This window comes from Protobothrops mucrosquamatus, unplaced genomic scaffold (assembly GCF_001527695.2).
Source record: "Protobothrops mucrosquamatus isolate PMUCROS unplaced genomic scaffold, P.Mucros_1.0 scaffold587, whole genome shotgun sequence".
NCBI classification, from domain to species: domain Eukaryota; kingdom Metazoa; phylum Chordata; class Lepidosauria; order Squamata; family Viperidae; genus Protobothrops; species Protobothrops mucrosquamatus.
Window position 1 is genome coordinate 33,406 of NW_015386887.1, and position 16,117 is coordinate 49,522.

The 16,117-nt window shown below is 42.6% G+C and overlaps 1 protein-coding gene across 1 annotated transcript in view; it reads left to right on the top strand.

Annotated features, from left to right (window-relative positions):
- The window catches only part of ASTN2 (astrotactin 2), a 208,859-nt gene that overhangs the window by 21,127 nt on the left and 171,615 nt on the right, over positions 1–16,117 (top strand). Inside the window, exon 2 of the mRNA XM_015817424.2 lies at positions 4,402–4,780. Coding sequence (XP_015672910.2) covers positions 4,402–4,780 — 379 coding nt within the window. The remainder of the gene's footprint in view (positions 1–4,401; positions 4,781–16,117) is intronic.

Sequence of the window (16,117 nt, forward strand, 5' to 3'; positions counted from 1 at the left end):
AAAAGAAGGAAGGGTGAAAGGGAAGGGAGGGAGGGAGGGAGGAAGGAATGAAATGAAAATGAGAGGGAGGGAGGAGATGAAAATGAAAGGGAGGGATGGAGGGAAGGAGGAATGGGAGAAGGAAGAAGAGTAGGAAGGAAGGGAGGGAGGGAGGGAGAAAGGGAGGGAGGGAGAAAGGGAGAGAAGGAAGGGTGAGATGGAGGAAGGAAGGAAGGGTGGAAAGAAGGGAGGGAGGGAGGAGATGGAAATGAGAGGGAGGAATGGAAGAAAGGAAGGAGGGATGGAAGGAAGGAATGAAAGAAGGAAGGGTGAAAGGGAAGGGAGGGAGGAAGGAAGGGAGAGTGGAAGGGAGGGAGGAAGGAAGGAAGGAAATGAAAATGAGAGGGAGGGAGGAGATGGAAATGAAAGGGAGGAAGGAGGGAAGGAAGGAAAAAGGAGGGAAGGAGGGACAACTTTCAGACGTCCTTGAACTTCAGAGTTGAGCTTGGTGTGCAAGAACCTGGTCTACACGTTGTCAAGGCTTTGGGGGGCCTCTGTGACAGCTTTCCCGGAGAGCACAAAGGCTGCTACTGCTGCTACAATGTCGTGTAACCTTTTGGAAATTTAGGTTAAGCAGTATTCATTGCCGCGAGAGCTGCCTTCCGCTCCTTCAGATGAAGAAGTGGCTGGGGTACGCAATTGCCGTGACTCTCCTTGTGTCTTGGGTTAATCAGATTCCCCGCCGTTGAGGGAGGATCACCGTTCAAGGGGCTTTTTTTCCCCACGTTTATTTTCATCTTCTGCATAGCTCGGGGTTTTCATGAAGCTTTGCGGTTATTCCGAGATAGGTGAAGACACCTTTGTTGAAATTCTGCTGGCTTTGAGACCTTTTTTTTTTTTTTTTCTTTCCTCCAACACAATTTCACTGCCTAATCTAGACTGAACAAAGAACTGAAGAGGGTTTTTTTTTGGAATGAGAAGCAAAATGTCTTCAAGGGGAAAAAACTTAAAGAAAGTCTAGTTCCTTCTTGAAAGAAGCACCTTTGGGACAACCCTGAACGATGAGGGTTGATTAGACATCTAGATTAGACATCTAGACTGAATAAGTCAGTGGAGCACAATCCAGTCTCCAAAAACCCTTTGCATTTTTTTTTCAGGATAGGACCAGATCCATGATCTTCTCCCAAAAGAAAAAAAAAAGATTATACTGAAGATTCCCCCCCCCCCCAGAACTTTCCATCAGAACTTTCCCATCAAATGTGTGGGAAGAAATAGAGGGTGCATGATATAATATCTCCAGGAAAAGAAACTCAAAATATCTATGGAGATTTTCAATCCTCCAGGTCATGGGTGTCAAACTGATGCTTTTCCAAAAGGCAACTGGACTTCCTTTGTCTTATTTTTCCTTGAAAACAGTTTTGCTTCTCAACCTTCTGAACCGAAGTGGCTTCTTGAACGAGAAGTGAAACCTATTCAAGAAAGAAAGAAAAAAATCAAGAAAGTCCAGTTGCCCTTTGGAAAAAAAAAACAAACTTTGGGAAAACTCTTCAAAATGTTTCTCAATGGTAGGACTGCCCATTAAACAATGGACAGCTAGTAGTATATAGCTTGTCTTCTCTGCTACTGGAAGTAAAAGATAGTGGAAAAAAAGCCTTTGTAAACCAAAAGTTAAGACAGTCATGCTTTGACCCCTTGTCACTAAATCCACCTATTCCATTCTTAATTTGACCCAAATGACCACAAATTGTTCAGTCTGATTTTTTCTTAACTTGATCAAATTGACCAAAATTCTGTTCCTTTGCTGTTTTTACTCTCTTAGCAAAGCGGATGAGAATTCATTTAAAAAAAGCATTCAGGGAGCTTTCTTAAGGCAAATCTTGGTGAACTGATTGCCTGGTTTACCTCATCTTATATATATATGCATGTATGTATGTATGTATGTATGTATGTATGTATGTATGTATGTATGTATGTATGTATAATTCCCTTTACTTTTAATTTTATTTAAATCCAACGAGCAAGGAAGAGAGAGAGAGAGAGGAAAGAGAGAGAGAGAGGGAGAGGAAAGAGAAAGACAGAGGAAAGAGAAAGAAAGAGAGAGGAAATAGAGAAAGAGAGAAGAAAGGGAGAGCGGAAAGAGGAAGGAGAGGAAGGAAAGAGAAATGGAGCGGGAAGAGAAAGAAAGAAAGAGAAAAGAGAAAGAGAGAGGGGAGGAAGACAGAGGAAAGAGAGAGAGACAAAAGAGGAAAGAGGGAGAAGAGAGAGAAGAGAGAGAGGGAAAGAAAGAAAGAGAATTAGAAAGGGAAAGAGAAAAGGAGAAAAAGAAGAAAAGAGAGAAGGGGAAGGAGGAGGAGAAGAAAAGGAATAGAGACATCTCATGTACCTGTAGATGAACAGTTATTTGTAGCCAAAGGTTTCCATAAAGGATGAATGTATTTTCTTACAGTTGTCAGCAACTTGTTCATAAGTCACAAAGACGCTCAGTTCTAGAACCTTGAACAGGTCTCTGCACAGCTTAGTTTTACTCCCCCCAAAAATAGAAAGCTGTTTTCTCCTACTTTCCTCCTTCATTCCCCCACTTCTCTGTAACTTTCACAACCGGGAGCCTGTTTTGCAAACCCTGCCTTCCAATCTTTCAAATAATGACTTTGTAAAACACGGCAACCTGCATATTTTAGTCAGACAGGTATATCATCCTGTTAGGATTTCGGCCCTGTCTTCTTCCAAATGAAATTTGGTTTTAAGATGAAGCTATATGGAAATTGACCTTCCCCCCCCCTTCCCTCTCTGATTATTTTTTATTCACAGGAAGTTGAAGGCTTTTCAAGGCTTCCCACAGCAGCTGTAACTCTGCCCTCTTGTGCATATTCCGTATCTTAGGAGAGCTTTATCTAGTATTAAATTGATGCCCTTTGTGTATACAGTTGGCATAGTACCTAATAGAGACATAAAAAATATAGCTTTTCTCTTTTTTTGGGGGGGGGAAATAAGCTGATTTCTTAGGCACTAGGCTGAGCCAACGGTCCTTGGGTTAAAATAGCTTTGCAATGGTGGCGAATATCTGTGGATCGAGTGTAGGACCAAGGTGGAGATTCGTTCTTGGAGCTTGTGGGTTGGTTTCCGAATATTTCACTACCAGTCTAGGTAACATCTTCATTAGAGTTTAGGAGAAGTCAGTCCTTCTGTTTATGAGCTTCCGGGGTAGGTTTGTCAAGTGAGGGTCTTGTGACGGGTCGTTGCATCAGAAATGTCCTGGATTCAGTCCAAAGCTCTTAAGGCAAACCTACTCTCATCCTTTTAAAGGAAAATCTGGAATAGAATAAGAGTAGAGTAGAGTAGAATAGAATAATAGATGAATAGAATAGAATAGAATAGAATAGAATAGAATAGAACAGAATAGAATAGAATAGCATAGAATAATACATAATAGAATAGAATAGAATAGAATAGAATAGAATAGAATAGAATAGAATAATAGATAGATGAATAGAATAGAATAGAATAGAATAGAATAGAATAGAATAGAATAGAATAATAGGTAATAGAATAGAATAATAGATAATAGATTAATAGAATAAAATAGAATAAAATAGAATAGAATAGAATAATAGATAATAGAATAGAACAGAACAGAATAAAATAGAATATAATAATAGATAATAGATGAATAGAATAGAATAGAATAGAATAGAATAGAATAGAATAATAGATAATAGAGTAGGAGAATAGAATAGAATAGAATAGAATAGAATAGAATAGAATAGAATAGAATAGAATAGAATAGAATAATAGATAATAGATGAATAGAATAGAATAGAATAATAGATAATAGAGTAGAATAATAGATAATAGATGAATAGAATAGAATAATAGATAATAGAATAGAATAGAATAGAATAGAATAGAATAGAATAGAATAGAATAGAAGATTAGTTTCCATCCATTGTTTCTTGTCTTGTCTTCTGGTGCTTTAGAAAATAAGTTGACCCCCCCTCTTCTTTGTGGCGGCCCCTCAAATACTAGAATACTGAATCGAAGGATCTGTTTCTGATATAGGAAAAAAAATGGTGCATTGCTTTACAGGAGAGATGCTTTCCAGCCACTCCCAAAGGTGCTTTCTCAGGAAGCAACTGGACTTCCTTGTTTTTCTTTGAAGACCTTTCGCTTCTCATCCCAGAAGCTTCTTCAGATTCTTCTTCAGAGCTGAAGAAGCTTCTGGGATGAGAAGCGAAACGTCTCCAAAGGGGAAAAAAAACAAAGAAGTCCAGTTGCCTCGTGAAAAAAAGCAGCTTGGGGATAACTAGGACCTGGACGACTGAGAATCTCCGAAGACATTTCCGACCACTCCTGTTTGGGGGTTGAGAATCAATAGAGCTGATGCTATTGACGTCCTTTTTTTCCATGTTTGTTCTTTTTTTTTAGGGTGGGCTGATTGCTCTCCTTCTGCTGCTGCTGGTCTTCACCATCGCCCTGTACGCCCAGCGGCGCTGGTACAAACAGTGCCGGGTGCCCCACAAGAGCGCCAGTTCTGAGGCCACCCACGAGATCCACTACATCCCCTCTGTACTGATTGGCTCCCAGGGCAGGGAGAGTTTCCGGAGTTCACGCCTTCAAGGTCACACCTCGGTCATCGGCATGCCCATCCGGGAGACCCCCATTTTGGATGACTACGACTACGAGGAGGAGGAGAACCCTCTGCATCCGGAGCTCGGCTACCGAGACGGCGAATTCGGGAGTCAAACCGGGGTGCCGCTGGACAGCTCGGGCCGGAGCGGAGAGAAACTGGTCTACGAAAAGAAAGGTGAGTGGACTTGGGTTTCCCCATGCTTATCTTTGGTTGAAAGCAGGACCAAAGTCAGGACCTCCCGTCTTGACTACTGTAATGCGCTCTACGCGGGGCTAGCCCTGAAGAGCATCTGGAAGCTCTGATTGGGATAGAATGGAATGGAATGAAGAGTGGAATGGAATAAGGAGTGGAATGGAATAGAATAGAATGGAATGGAATGGAATGGAATAGAATAGAATAGAATAGAATAGAATAGAATAGAATAGAATACAATAGAATAGAATAGAATAGAATAGAATAGAATAGAGGATAGAGGATAGAGGATAGAGGATAGAGGATAGAGAATAGAGAATAGAGAATAGAGACTAGAGACTAGAATAGAATAGAATAGAATAGAATAGAATAGAATAGAATAGAATAGAATAGAATAGAATAGAATAGAATAGAATAGAAATGGACATTGGAGGCCCCATTTTCTGAGTTAGGCAATCAATAATTGGTTGTACTGGGGGACCTCCCCCTATAAGCATCATTCTTTGAGTAGCCTGCAAACCAATTAAGCATATGGTCTGTCTGCAGAGAACAGCATAGTAAGCGAGATCAAAATCTGCAGGAGGAAAAATAATAATCACAGTGGTAAAGAAAAGGCATGGATTTCTTCTTCTTCTTCTTCTTCTTCTTCTTCTTCTTCTTCTTCTTCTTCTTCTTCTTCTTCTTCTTCTTCTTCTTCTTCTTCTTCTTCTTCTTCTTCTTCTTCTTCTTCTTCTTCTTCTTCTTCTTCTTCTTCTTCTTCTTCTTCTTCTTCTTCTTCTTCTTCTTCTTCTTCTTCTTTTTCTTCTTCTTCTTCTTCTTCTTCTTCTTCTTCTTCTTCTTCTTCTTCTTCTTCTTCTTCTTCTTCTTCTTCTTCTTCTTCTTCTTCTTCTTCTTCTTCTTCTTCTTCTTCTTCTTCCTCTTCCTCTTCCTCTTCTTCTTCTTCTTCTTCTTCTTCTTCTTCTTCTTCTTCTTCTTCTTCTTCTTCTTCTTCTTCTTCTTCTTCTTCTTCTTCTTCTTCTATAACACTTATTACTTGGCAAAAATGGAAGGATTGCTCGCTTTATAAGTTTCCGTCCACTGCTTGCTTTTCAAAACTACACGAGGAAAAAAAATACAGTTTCTTTCAATGTCATTTCAACCTGTTTTCCTAGCCAGTTTTTGATCTTCAAACTTAAGAGGAATTGGAATTTTGTAGTTGCATTTAAAACAGCAAGGAAGATCAAATCCTGTATTCTAGATTGCTGACTGCATGCTGGGCTGAGTAATAAATGCGAGTGGTTTATTTGCGGCTTAGTGTGATGTGCGAACAGGGGTCAGGAATCAACCATGAATTTGGGATAGTATACTCCGATCTGAATGGATTATTTTTGTTGTTGTTGTTGTTGGCGTATGGTGTCCCTGGTGTTGATGTGATATGCAAAAGAAGAGGCATGCTGTGTTTGAAATTTCTTGGTTCCTTATTCGTTTCTAGAACATCTGCAGCAAGGATATATATCTGCATATAAAGAACGGTTGCTGGAACTGGGTATGCCTAGGTTTAATGAAGAGAAGGACTTGGGGTGATATGGTAGCAGTCTTCCATTATCTCAGGGGTTGCCACAAAGAAGAGGGAGTCAAGCTATTCTCCAAAGCACCTGAAGGCAGGACAAGAAGCAACGGATGGAAACTCATCAAGGACAGAAGTAACCTAGAAATAAGGAGGAATTTCCTGATACAACAATTAATCAGTGGAACAACTTGCCTCCAGAAATTGTGAATACTCCAACACTGGAAGTTTTTAAGAAGAGACTGGACAGCCATTTGTCTGAAATGGTACAAGGTCTCCTGTCTGAACAGGGGGTTGGACTAGAAGACCTCCAAGGTCCCTTCCAACTCTATTCTATTCTATTCTATTCTATTCTATTCTATTCTATTCTATTCTATTCTATTCTATTCTATTCTATTCTAATTAAACTATTGTTAAAATGAAGGACATCTTGCTTTGATATGGAAACAGAGCAACGTGAGTGAAAAGCCCCTTTTTTTAAAAAAACAATCTTTTTTCTTTTGAGGTGGTCTGATCCTGAGGGCTTTAGGAGAGTCACATAGCTTATCTGTAGTTGTAGACATTTCTTTTTTTTTCTTCAGAAGATCTGGTATGGGAGAATTGAAAACTCGACAAGCCTTATTTGTCCGAGATGGTGTGCAGGGTCTCCTGTTTGAGAAGGGGGTTAGACTAGAAGACCTCCAAGGTCTCTTCCAACTCTTTTATTCTATACTCTGTGTTCCTTCATACAGTTTGAAGTGAGCCTACCGTATCTTTGTTCCGAGTGTGCCAAATGCCAGTGACTTGTTTCCCCTAATAGGAAAGGATGAACATCACAATGATTTTAACTACCCTGTGAATTAAATCTTCAGTGCAAGCTGCAAATTCAAGTAGCGATCTCAATACTTCGAAAGAACATGGCACCTTATTATTTCTCCTGAATTTTTTTTGTCTTGAAAATCAAGCTAGCTATGAATAAGCCAGGAGTAGACCAATCATTGTCTGCTTTATTTATATGGAGCTGCCAAGATCACCTCCAGGGAATTAAGTTACTCAGGAAAGGGCTTTTATTCCCTTTTTGTCCCCCCACCCCTCTCTCTCTCTCTTCATGTTCTCCTGCACCTACACAGAGAATCCACAGTACAAAACTCAAGGCAGTTAGAGACTTATAAGTACCCTGCAGGTTTTAATATGCTTAAATTTAGACATCAAAAGAGATTGTGTTGTTTAGATATGTTTTTTTTTTAAATGCAGCATTTTAAGATCTATGGAGGTCTGATCTCACACCGTGATCTTATTTCCATGTTTCTGATAAGGCTCACATGGGCAGGGCAGCGTGGGTGAGTGTTATTATAGCCCTCCAATTTCCTTGCTATTTGTGCCACATCTTGTATCCCCCAATTTTAATTTTAAAGTACTCGAGTATCAGCCATTCCCATATCCACACAAGGGCCTTGAAAGTGATTCTACTTAGAATAGAATAGAATAGAATAGAATACAATAGAATAGAATAGAATAGAAGTAGAGTAGAGTAGAGTAGAGTAGAGTAGAGTAGAGTAGAGTAGAGTAGAGTAGAGTAGAGTAGAATAATAAAATACAGGAATAGAATAGAGTAGAGTAGAGTAGAGTAGAGTAGAGTAGAGTAATAAAATACAGGAACAGAATAGAATAGAATAGAATAGAATAGAATAGAATAGAATAGAATCTGGAAGGGACCTTGGAGGTCTTCTAGTCCAGCCCCCTGCTCAAGCAGGAGAACCCATACCATCTCAGACAAGTGACTATCCAGTCTCTTCTTAAAAACCTCCAGTGATGGAGCACCCACAATTTCTGGTGGCAAGCTGTTCCACTGGTTGATGGTCCTCACTGTCAGGAAGTTTCTCCTTAATTCCAGGTTGCTTCTCTCCTTGATCAGTTTCCAACCATTGTTTCTCGTCCTGCCCTCTGGTGCTTTGTTGAATAACGTGACCCCCTCTGCCTTGTGGCAGCCCCTCAGATACTGGAACGCTGATATCCTGTCTCCCCTGTTCCTTCTTTTCTTTAGACTAGCCAAACCCATGTTCCCATCTTCGTCTTCAAAATTTTCAAAGCTTTGTGAGTCAGTTGACTTATGGTGGCTTTTTTTTTTCCCCAAAAGGCAAACTGGATTTCTTCTGCTATTTTTTTTTGAAAACATTTCGATTCTCACCCAAGGAGCTTCTTCAGTTCTGAAGTTCAGACCTGAAGAAGCTTCTTGGTTGAGAAGGAAACAGAAGCTTAAGAGCTGGGAACAGTCCAGGCTGCCTTGACTTTTTGGTTTGCATTTTGGATGCTTTCGTCAGTTCTCTGTTTTGCCAGAACAGGAACAAAGCCACTCTCCACACAGTTTTGGGGCCCTGCGCTTTCCTTTTCCTGTATTGGATGCTTTCTCCAGAGTTTTGAGCTAATGCATATTTGATTGCCTTTGTTTTTTGCCTGGTCTCTCGGAAGGGGAAAAAACAACAACACCATAGCAATAAGTGACAACACCCCATTTCTGCTGTGCTGAAATGTCATTAGGAAATGTTTAATACGGTTAACCTCCAGCGCGGCAATAAACTGCCTCCAAAGAAGTAAAAGCAAAGAAGATATTAATTTTTTAAAGGGGGAGGCAATTATGCAACAAAGGGAAGGAAAACCAAGCCAGAGACTTCTGCTGTAATTGAACCAAGCGCCAATTCTTTTTAAAAAGAAGTTGATTTCTAACCTATAAAAGGCCACGTCCCTGGCTGGTGTTCAGGATAGCCTCTCCCTTCCTTTCTGTGCTATGTCTTCATGGAGTAATTGCATTGATCTATTCTACATTATGGTTGGGAGGGAAATAAAAGCTTCTGTGACATCAAGAAACACCTACTTGGAATTGTGCGTTATGGAGGAGGAGGAGGAGGAGGAGAAGGAGAAGGAGAAGGAGAAGGAGAAGGAGAAGGAGGAGAAGAAGAAGAAGAAGAAGAAGAAGAAGAAGAAGAAGAAGAAGAAGAAGAAGAAGAAGAAGAAGAAGAAGAAGAAGAAGAAGAAGAAGAAGAAGAAGAAGAAGAAGAAGAAGAGGAGGAGGAGGAGGAGGAGGAGGAGGAGGAGAAGGAGAAGGAGAAGGAGAAGGAGAAGAAGAAGAAGAAGAAGAAGAAGAAGAAGAAGAAGAAGAAGAAGAAGAAGAAGAAGAAGAAGAAGAAGGGGTGTCGTGGTGGCACAGTGGTTAGAATGCATTACTGCAGGCTAACTCTGCCCACTGCCGGCAGTTCGATCCTGACCGGCTCAAGGCTGACTCAGCCTTCCATCCTTCCGAAGTCGGTAAAATGAGGGCCCAGATTGTTGGGGGGTCAAGATGCAAATATGGCTGATATTGTAAACCCCCAGAGAGTGCTGTAAAGGTCTATGGGGCAGGATATAAGCCTACATGCTATTGCGATAACCCTTGGTCGTCCCCTCCAGGCAGACTTAAGACCCAAACCGTTGCTCCTGAGCTGAAATCTCTTCTTCTGAACTTTATTTTTTACTTTATCCTATTGAGATAGGAGGACTGCAGGATGCTTGCATTTGATCAATTTAGAGATTCGGGAGTGTGGTGTGCAGTAAGTCTTTCTCTGCAACCTTCCTTATTCTTCCTGGATACCAGGAGATTTGTCTTATTGTCTGGGGGCCCACCGAGACTACGCAAAAGGAATGTCGTCTTCAAGACAACTCACTGCGGTGAAGATGTTCTGCCTGGCTGGATTTCTTCTCCTGAACCCCAACATCTTATTTTGCTATCAGTAAAAGGAGGGGACGTGAATTCCTTTGAATTCCTCTCCTCCCCCCCCACCCCCACCCTCTCTCCTTGTGTTTGCCTTGCAAGCAGATGGCTTTGATTTTTGCAAGCGCTGGTAAGATTGAGTACAGCACACTTAATCATATGCTGCTTATCTGTTTCCCTGTAAACACTGCAATCCTTTCACAGAATCTGATTACAACGCAAAGCCTCACGTGGAAGTTGCCACACGGAGGGCCCCCCCCCCCCAGGGACGTGGCATGTATTGTTTCACTCAAGCTGCATCTGTTCTTCCAGGCAGATTTTTTTGGGGTTTTTTTTTTTCCCCCTTTCTCTTCCTGACCTGGCAGTGGAGGTGTTATTTAGAGAGCAAATATTGTCTTTTCCCCTAAAAAGGAAATAAAATTCAAGCCCTTGTTCTGGAGGAATAGGATACGGCTGGCTCCCTGGTTCTCAAATTGTTCCATATGTTTACACCAGGGTCTCCAACTTTCAGACTTGTGGACTTCCAACTCCCAGAATTCCTCAGCAGGCCATGGGGAATTCTGGGAGTTGAAGTCTGCAAGTCTGAACGTTGCCAAAGTTAATAATAATAATAATAATAATAATAATAATAATAATAACAACAACAACAACAACAACAATAATAATAACTGCTTCCATCCTGCGACGATATCTGTAATACCATCAAACATCCACGTCTGCCTATCCCAGGTCCTTGGGAAGGACTCGATGGATAAACAAAAATGCCAAATCCAGTCTGAACATCTGGCTGACTGTGCGATGATCCATAATAATAGTAAAGTTGGAAGGGACCTTGGAGGTCATCTAGTCCAACCCCCTGCTCAGGCAGGAAACCCTATACCATTTCGGACAAATGGCTGTCCAGTCTCTTCTTAAAAACCTCCAGTATTGGAGCATTCACCACTTCTGGAGGCAGGTTGTTCCACTGGTTAATTGTTGTCACTGTCAGGAAATTTCTCCTTAGTTCTAGGTTGCTTCTCTCCTTGATGAGTTTCCATCCGTTGCTTCTCGTCCTGCCTTCAGGTGCTTTGGAGAATAGCTTGACTCCCTCTTCTTTGGGGCAGCCCCTGAGATACTGGAAGACTGCTATCATGTCCTCCCCTAATCTACAGGATACTCTGTTTTTTAAAGCAATGTCAAACATCTCCAGATAGTTCCAAGAAGGAAGAGTACTGGAGCTCTTGCTTTTTTTTTTTTTTTTCAGAGCCTACCCAGCCTTAAGCGTGTATAATTTTGCCATCTCTTTGCAGGCAGACCGGTGCCTTCTCCAAATCTTTTAATTTCCAAAGTGCATATGCCTAGACCTGGTTGGCCCGGAAAGACAAATAGATGTATTGCAAATTGGGCTTGAATTGCCAGGAATACCTTAAACTTCAAGGATATCCTCAATTCCAGCTTTTGGGGTTACATGAACCTAAATTTTGAAACCTAGAAGTAAAGTGAAATTTTCCTGACAGTGAGAACAATAAACCAGTGGAACGGCTTGCCTCCAGTAGTTGTGGGTGCTCCATCACTGGAGGTTTTTAAGAAGAGACTGGGCATCCACTTGTCTGGGATGGTATAGGGTCTCCTGCTTGAGCAGGGGGCTGGACTAGAAGACCTCCAAGGTCCCCTCCAGCTCTGTTATTCTGTCTGTTAATTCTGTTAATAACTTTTGGGTCCTCCTTTGGGGGTTAATAACTGTGGATGCTCCATCCCTGGGGTATATGGAGATCCTCAGTCATCCAGATCATGTTTGTCGCTAGGTGGCCACTTGAAAAAGCTCCATAACTGGAGGCTTTTAAGAAGAGATTGGACAGCCATTTGTCTGAAAAGATATAAGTTCTCCTGCTTGGGCAGGGGCTTGGACTAGAAGACCCCCCCCCAGCTCTGTTCTTCTGTTATTTTTGTTTACCTGGGCAAGATTCTCTGCTGTTGCCACGAGCATCTGCTTCCCGCCTTCAGTTTATCTACATTTTTCTGTCTGTGTCGATCCTAGCTTTGTCTGCATCCAGGAACACGGCTCGGAGTTTGGTCCATAACTATGAATATTTGATGATGCTTTCTAAATTGTTTATGGGATCCCTTGCAGGGAGGCTGCAGGCTAGTGTGGAACAGGATGAGCCTGGAGGTGTTCCTTGTTTGCTGAAACAATCTGTATTATCGGAGGATTCGGAGGAATTCCTTTCCCCCCTCCACCTTTCCCGTTTCTGTCGATTCTCCTTGTTTATCAGCAGTTTTGTGTCTCTATATAGATCTCTCCAAGGGGACTCTTTGCAGGGCATTTCAGAAATCATGTTCTTTAACGGACAGGCCATCTCCTCAAGCATGGTTAGCCATACCGTTCACAGTCTTACATTTACAAAAATAGTAGAATAACAGAGTTGGAAGGGTCCCTGGAGGTCTTCTAGTCCAACTCCCTGCTCAAGCAGGAGACCCTAGACCAGGGGTAGGCAACCTTGGCTCTTTTATGACTCATGGACTTCAACTCCCAGAATTCCTGAGCCAGCCATGCTGAGGGGAAAGGGAGAGGTTTCCAAGCTGAGCCATGCTGGTTCAGGAATTCTGGGAGTTGAAGTCCATGAGTCATAAAAGAGCCAAGGTTGCCTACCCCTGCCCTAGACCATTTCAGACACATAGTTGTCCAATCTTTTCTTGAAAGCCTCTTCATCTCTTCATCCAGTGATGAAGCACCCACAATGTCTGGAGGCAAGCTATTCCACCGATTGATTGTTCTCGCTGTCAGGAAATTTCTCCTTAGTTCCAGGTTGGTTCTCTCTCCTGCATTAGTTTCCATCCGTTGCTTCTTCTCCTGCCTTCCGGTGCTTTGGAGAATAAGTCAAAACCACCACCACCCTCTTCTTTGTGGCAACACAATGGCCAATACGTGATTAGGGTTAACTGCGGTCTCTTTCTTGGTGACACATGCAAAGCTTGCCCACTTGATAAATTTACAGTTCAGGATATTGTGGAAATCCATGAAAAATGGGTTTGTTCACCCACCAAGATAAAGAGGCGGTGCGAACACAGATCTAGAAAATTAATGAGGGATCAGACAAATTTATAGCGCCCAGTTGTTGCTTTCAGGCAGCTTGGACAATATTTGCGATGCCAGCCTGCAGCTTGATAGTTTTCCGTATTCTGGAAAGCTGCCGAAGGGGTGTGAACTCAAAGGAATGAAGTCACCATTCATTCATCCCATTTTTCAAATGTTGTGTGGGGGATGTGTGAAAAGAAAGACGAGGGATGACATGATAGCAATGTTCCAATATCTCAGGGGCTTCCCCAAGGAAGAGGGAGTCAAGCTATTCTCCAAAGCACCTGAAGGCAGGACAAGAAGCAACGGATGGAAACTAATCAAGGAGAGAAGCAATCTGGAATTAAGGAGAAATTTCCTGACAGTTAGACAATTAATCAGTGGAACAACTTGCCTCCAGAAGTTGTGAGTTCTCCAATACTGCAGGTTTTTAAGAAGAGATTGGACAGCCATTTGTGTGAAATGGTATAGGGTTTCCTGCCTGAGCAGGGGGCTGGGCTAGAAGACCTCCATGGTCCCTTCCAACTCTGTTGCACTCTTAAAACTGCAACGGATGGAAACTAATCAAGGAGAGAAGCAACCTGGAACTAAGGAGAAACTTCCTAACAGTGAGGACAATTAGCCTTCAGAAATCATAGGTGCTCCATCACTGGAGGCTTTTAAGAAGAGACTAGACAGTCAGTTGTCTGAAATGGTATAGGGTCTCCTGCTTGAGCAGGGGGGCTGGACTAGAAGACCTCCAAGGTCCCTTCCAAGTCTTATTCTGTTAGAAGATTTGGAACCACAGATCTCAAGTGTAAACATGCTGGACTACAACATCAGCCTCCCTGGGAATAAAAAAGCTGCTCCTGAATAGCCCTCTATTTGCAAACCCCGGTTTATTCCACCATGGGCAACAGATGGCGGTGTACAGATAGTCTAGAAGCTTCGATATAAAATCCTGTAGCGCTATAGCAACACCAAATCTCGGCCAAGGTACTTCATTGTCATTCTGATAGCCTCGGCTTCTGCACTTTGGGGTGTGTTGTGACTGGCTTTCTAACAGCCTCAGACTTAAGCTTCTTGGAAAAGAGTCTTTTTTTTTTTTCTTTCCGTTCCTTCCTGTTCTTCCCATTTTTTCTAAACCATGGGGACTGTTGATTTCTCTTCCTGGACTGCAGAATTAGAAAATCCTCTAGTCCAACTTGGTGAGAAAATCAAGCTGCGAGAGCCCTGTTGTGCGTATTTAGTTCTTGTTATTTATTGAAAAACTAAGTTACTTTTCCTAAAGGAATAACCAGGCATTCAAAAAACAAAACAAAACACCAAAAACAGATTAAGCAAGTGATAAAGCCATTACAATTCAAACACAGAATCAGAAAAGAAAGTCTAAGTTTTCTTCCTTCCTTCCTTCTCTTTCCTTCTCCTTCCTTCCTCCCTCCCTCCCTCCCATCTTTCCTTCCCTTCCTCTCCTTCCTTCCTTCCTCTCCTCTCTTCCTCCCTTTCTTCCTTCCCTCCCTCCCTCCCTCCCTCCCTCTCCTTCCTTCCTTCCTTCCTTCCTTCCTTCCTTCCTCCCTCTCCTCTCTTCCTTCCTTCCTTCCTTCCTTCCTTCCCTTCCCTTCCTTTCCTTCCTTCCTTCCTTCCTTCCTTCCTTCCTTCCTTCCTTCCTTCCTTCCTTCCTCCCTCTCCTCTCTTCCTTTCTTCCTCCCTCCCTCCCTCTCCTCTCTTCCTTCCTTTCTCCCTCCCTCTCCTCTCTTCCTTCCTTCCTTCCTTCCTTCCTTCCCTCCCTCCCTCCCTGCCTGTTCATGTTATTAAATTATAACCCAATTAATCAACTGCTCCTTTCCTTTTCAGCTCGTCTCTCATTTTGAATTGTAGTGGCTTTACCACTTGCCTTTTTATCTTGATTCTCTAGGATTTCTGGCATTTAATTTCCACAGGCCCAGCAATCGCAAGGGCCCTGGAGGATGAGAGCCAGGCCTCAACATATCCAGAGGCGACCAAATTCTTTGCTTGGAGCATAAAGGCTGGAGGTGATCAGGAAGCAGAGATTAATAGGCTCTGGGTTGGGTTTTTTTTTTTTCTGAAAAGCCTTTTTTTTTCCCTTCTGGGATTTAATCCCGCTCCTGGCTGAGATTGTCCTGTATTACCTTGATGGAAGGAAAGGAGAAGAAGAAGAGAGAAAAAAAAAAGATGGCGGAACAGCCAATCGTAAAATGTGCTTGAATAGAAAGGTGTGTTTGGGGAGAGGGTGAGGTTGGCACCCGCGGCCCTCGTTGCAACCTCTGCGATTAGTACGGATCTGATTTCATTCAGTTTCCCCCAAAGGAAAGACGCCAGTTTTTTGGGGGGTGGAGGGAGACCCTCTTGGTTCCAAATAGAATTAACATTCTGCGGCATCTTCCAGCGAGCTGCGAGTTTGCACACATGAGTGGAGACAATTAGCTTAGAAGTGATTGAGCACCGTGACTGGGGAAAGGATGAGGGGAAGCGAAGGAGTGTGGAAGAAACACAAAGGAGGAGGGTCTGAGACTGGCAGAAGCCTCCCTCTGGGTAGAAATGGTCTTGGTTTTCCCTCGAAGACGTTTTCGCTTCTCGTCCAAGAAGCTTCTTCAGTGGCCTCTTCAAAAGCGGGACAACTTTGGGACAACCAGGAGTTGGATGATGGAGAATCTCCATAGACATCCCAGCGCCCTCCTTTACACCGTCCAGCCAGTGTGTGTGTGTGTGGGGGGGGTGTACTGGGGTGCCCCTTCTTCTTTTTCTGCTGATCACTCCCAGCATGATTGACTTCTTGAGTGAGTCAGCTCGCATGACGTGGCCAAAGTAGGGTGGCCTCTGTTTGGTGATCTTGGCTTCGAGTGATGTTTTTGGTGAGGTTCGATCAAGGACTTCTTTATTATTTTTTGTTATCCTCCTCCTCCTCCTCCTCCTCCTCCTCCTCCTCCTCCGCTTCTTCTTCTTCTTCTTCTTCTTCTTCTTCTTCTTCTTCTTCTTCTTCTTCTTCTTCTTCTT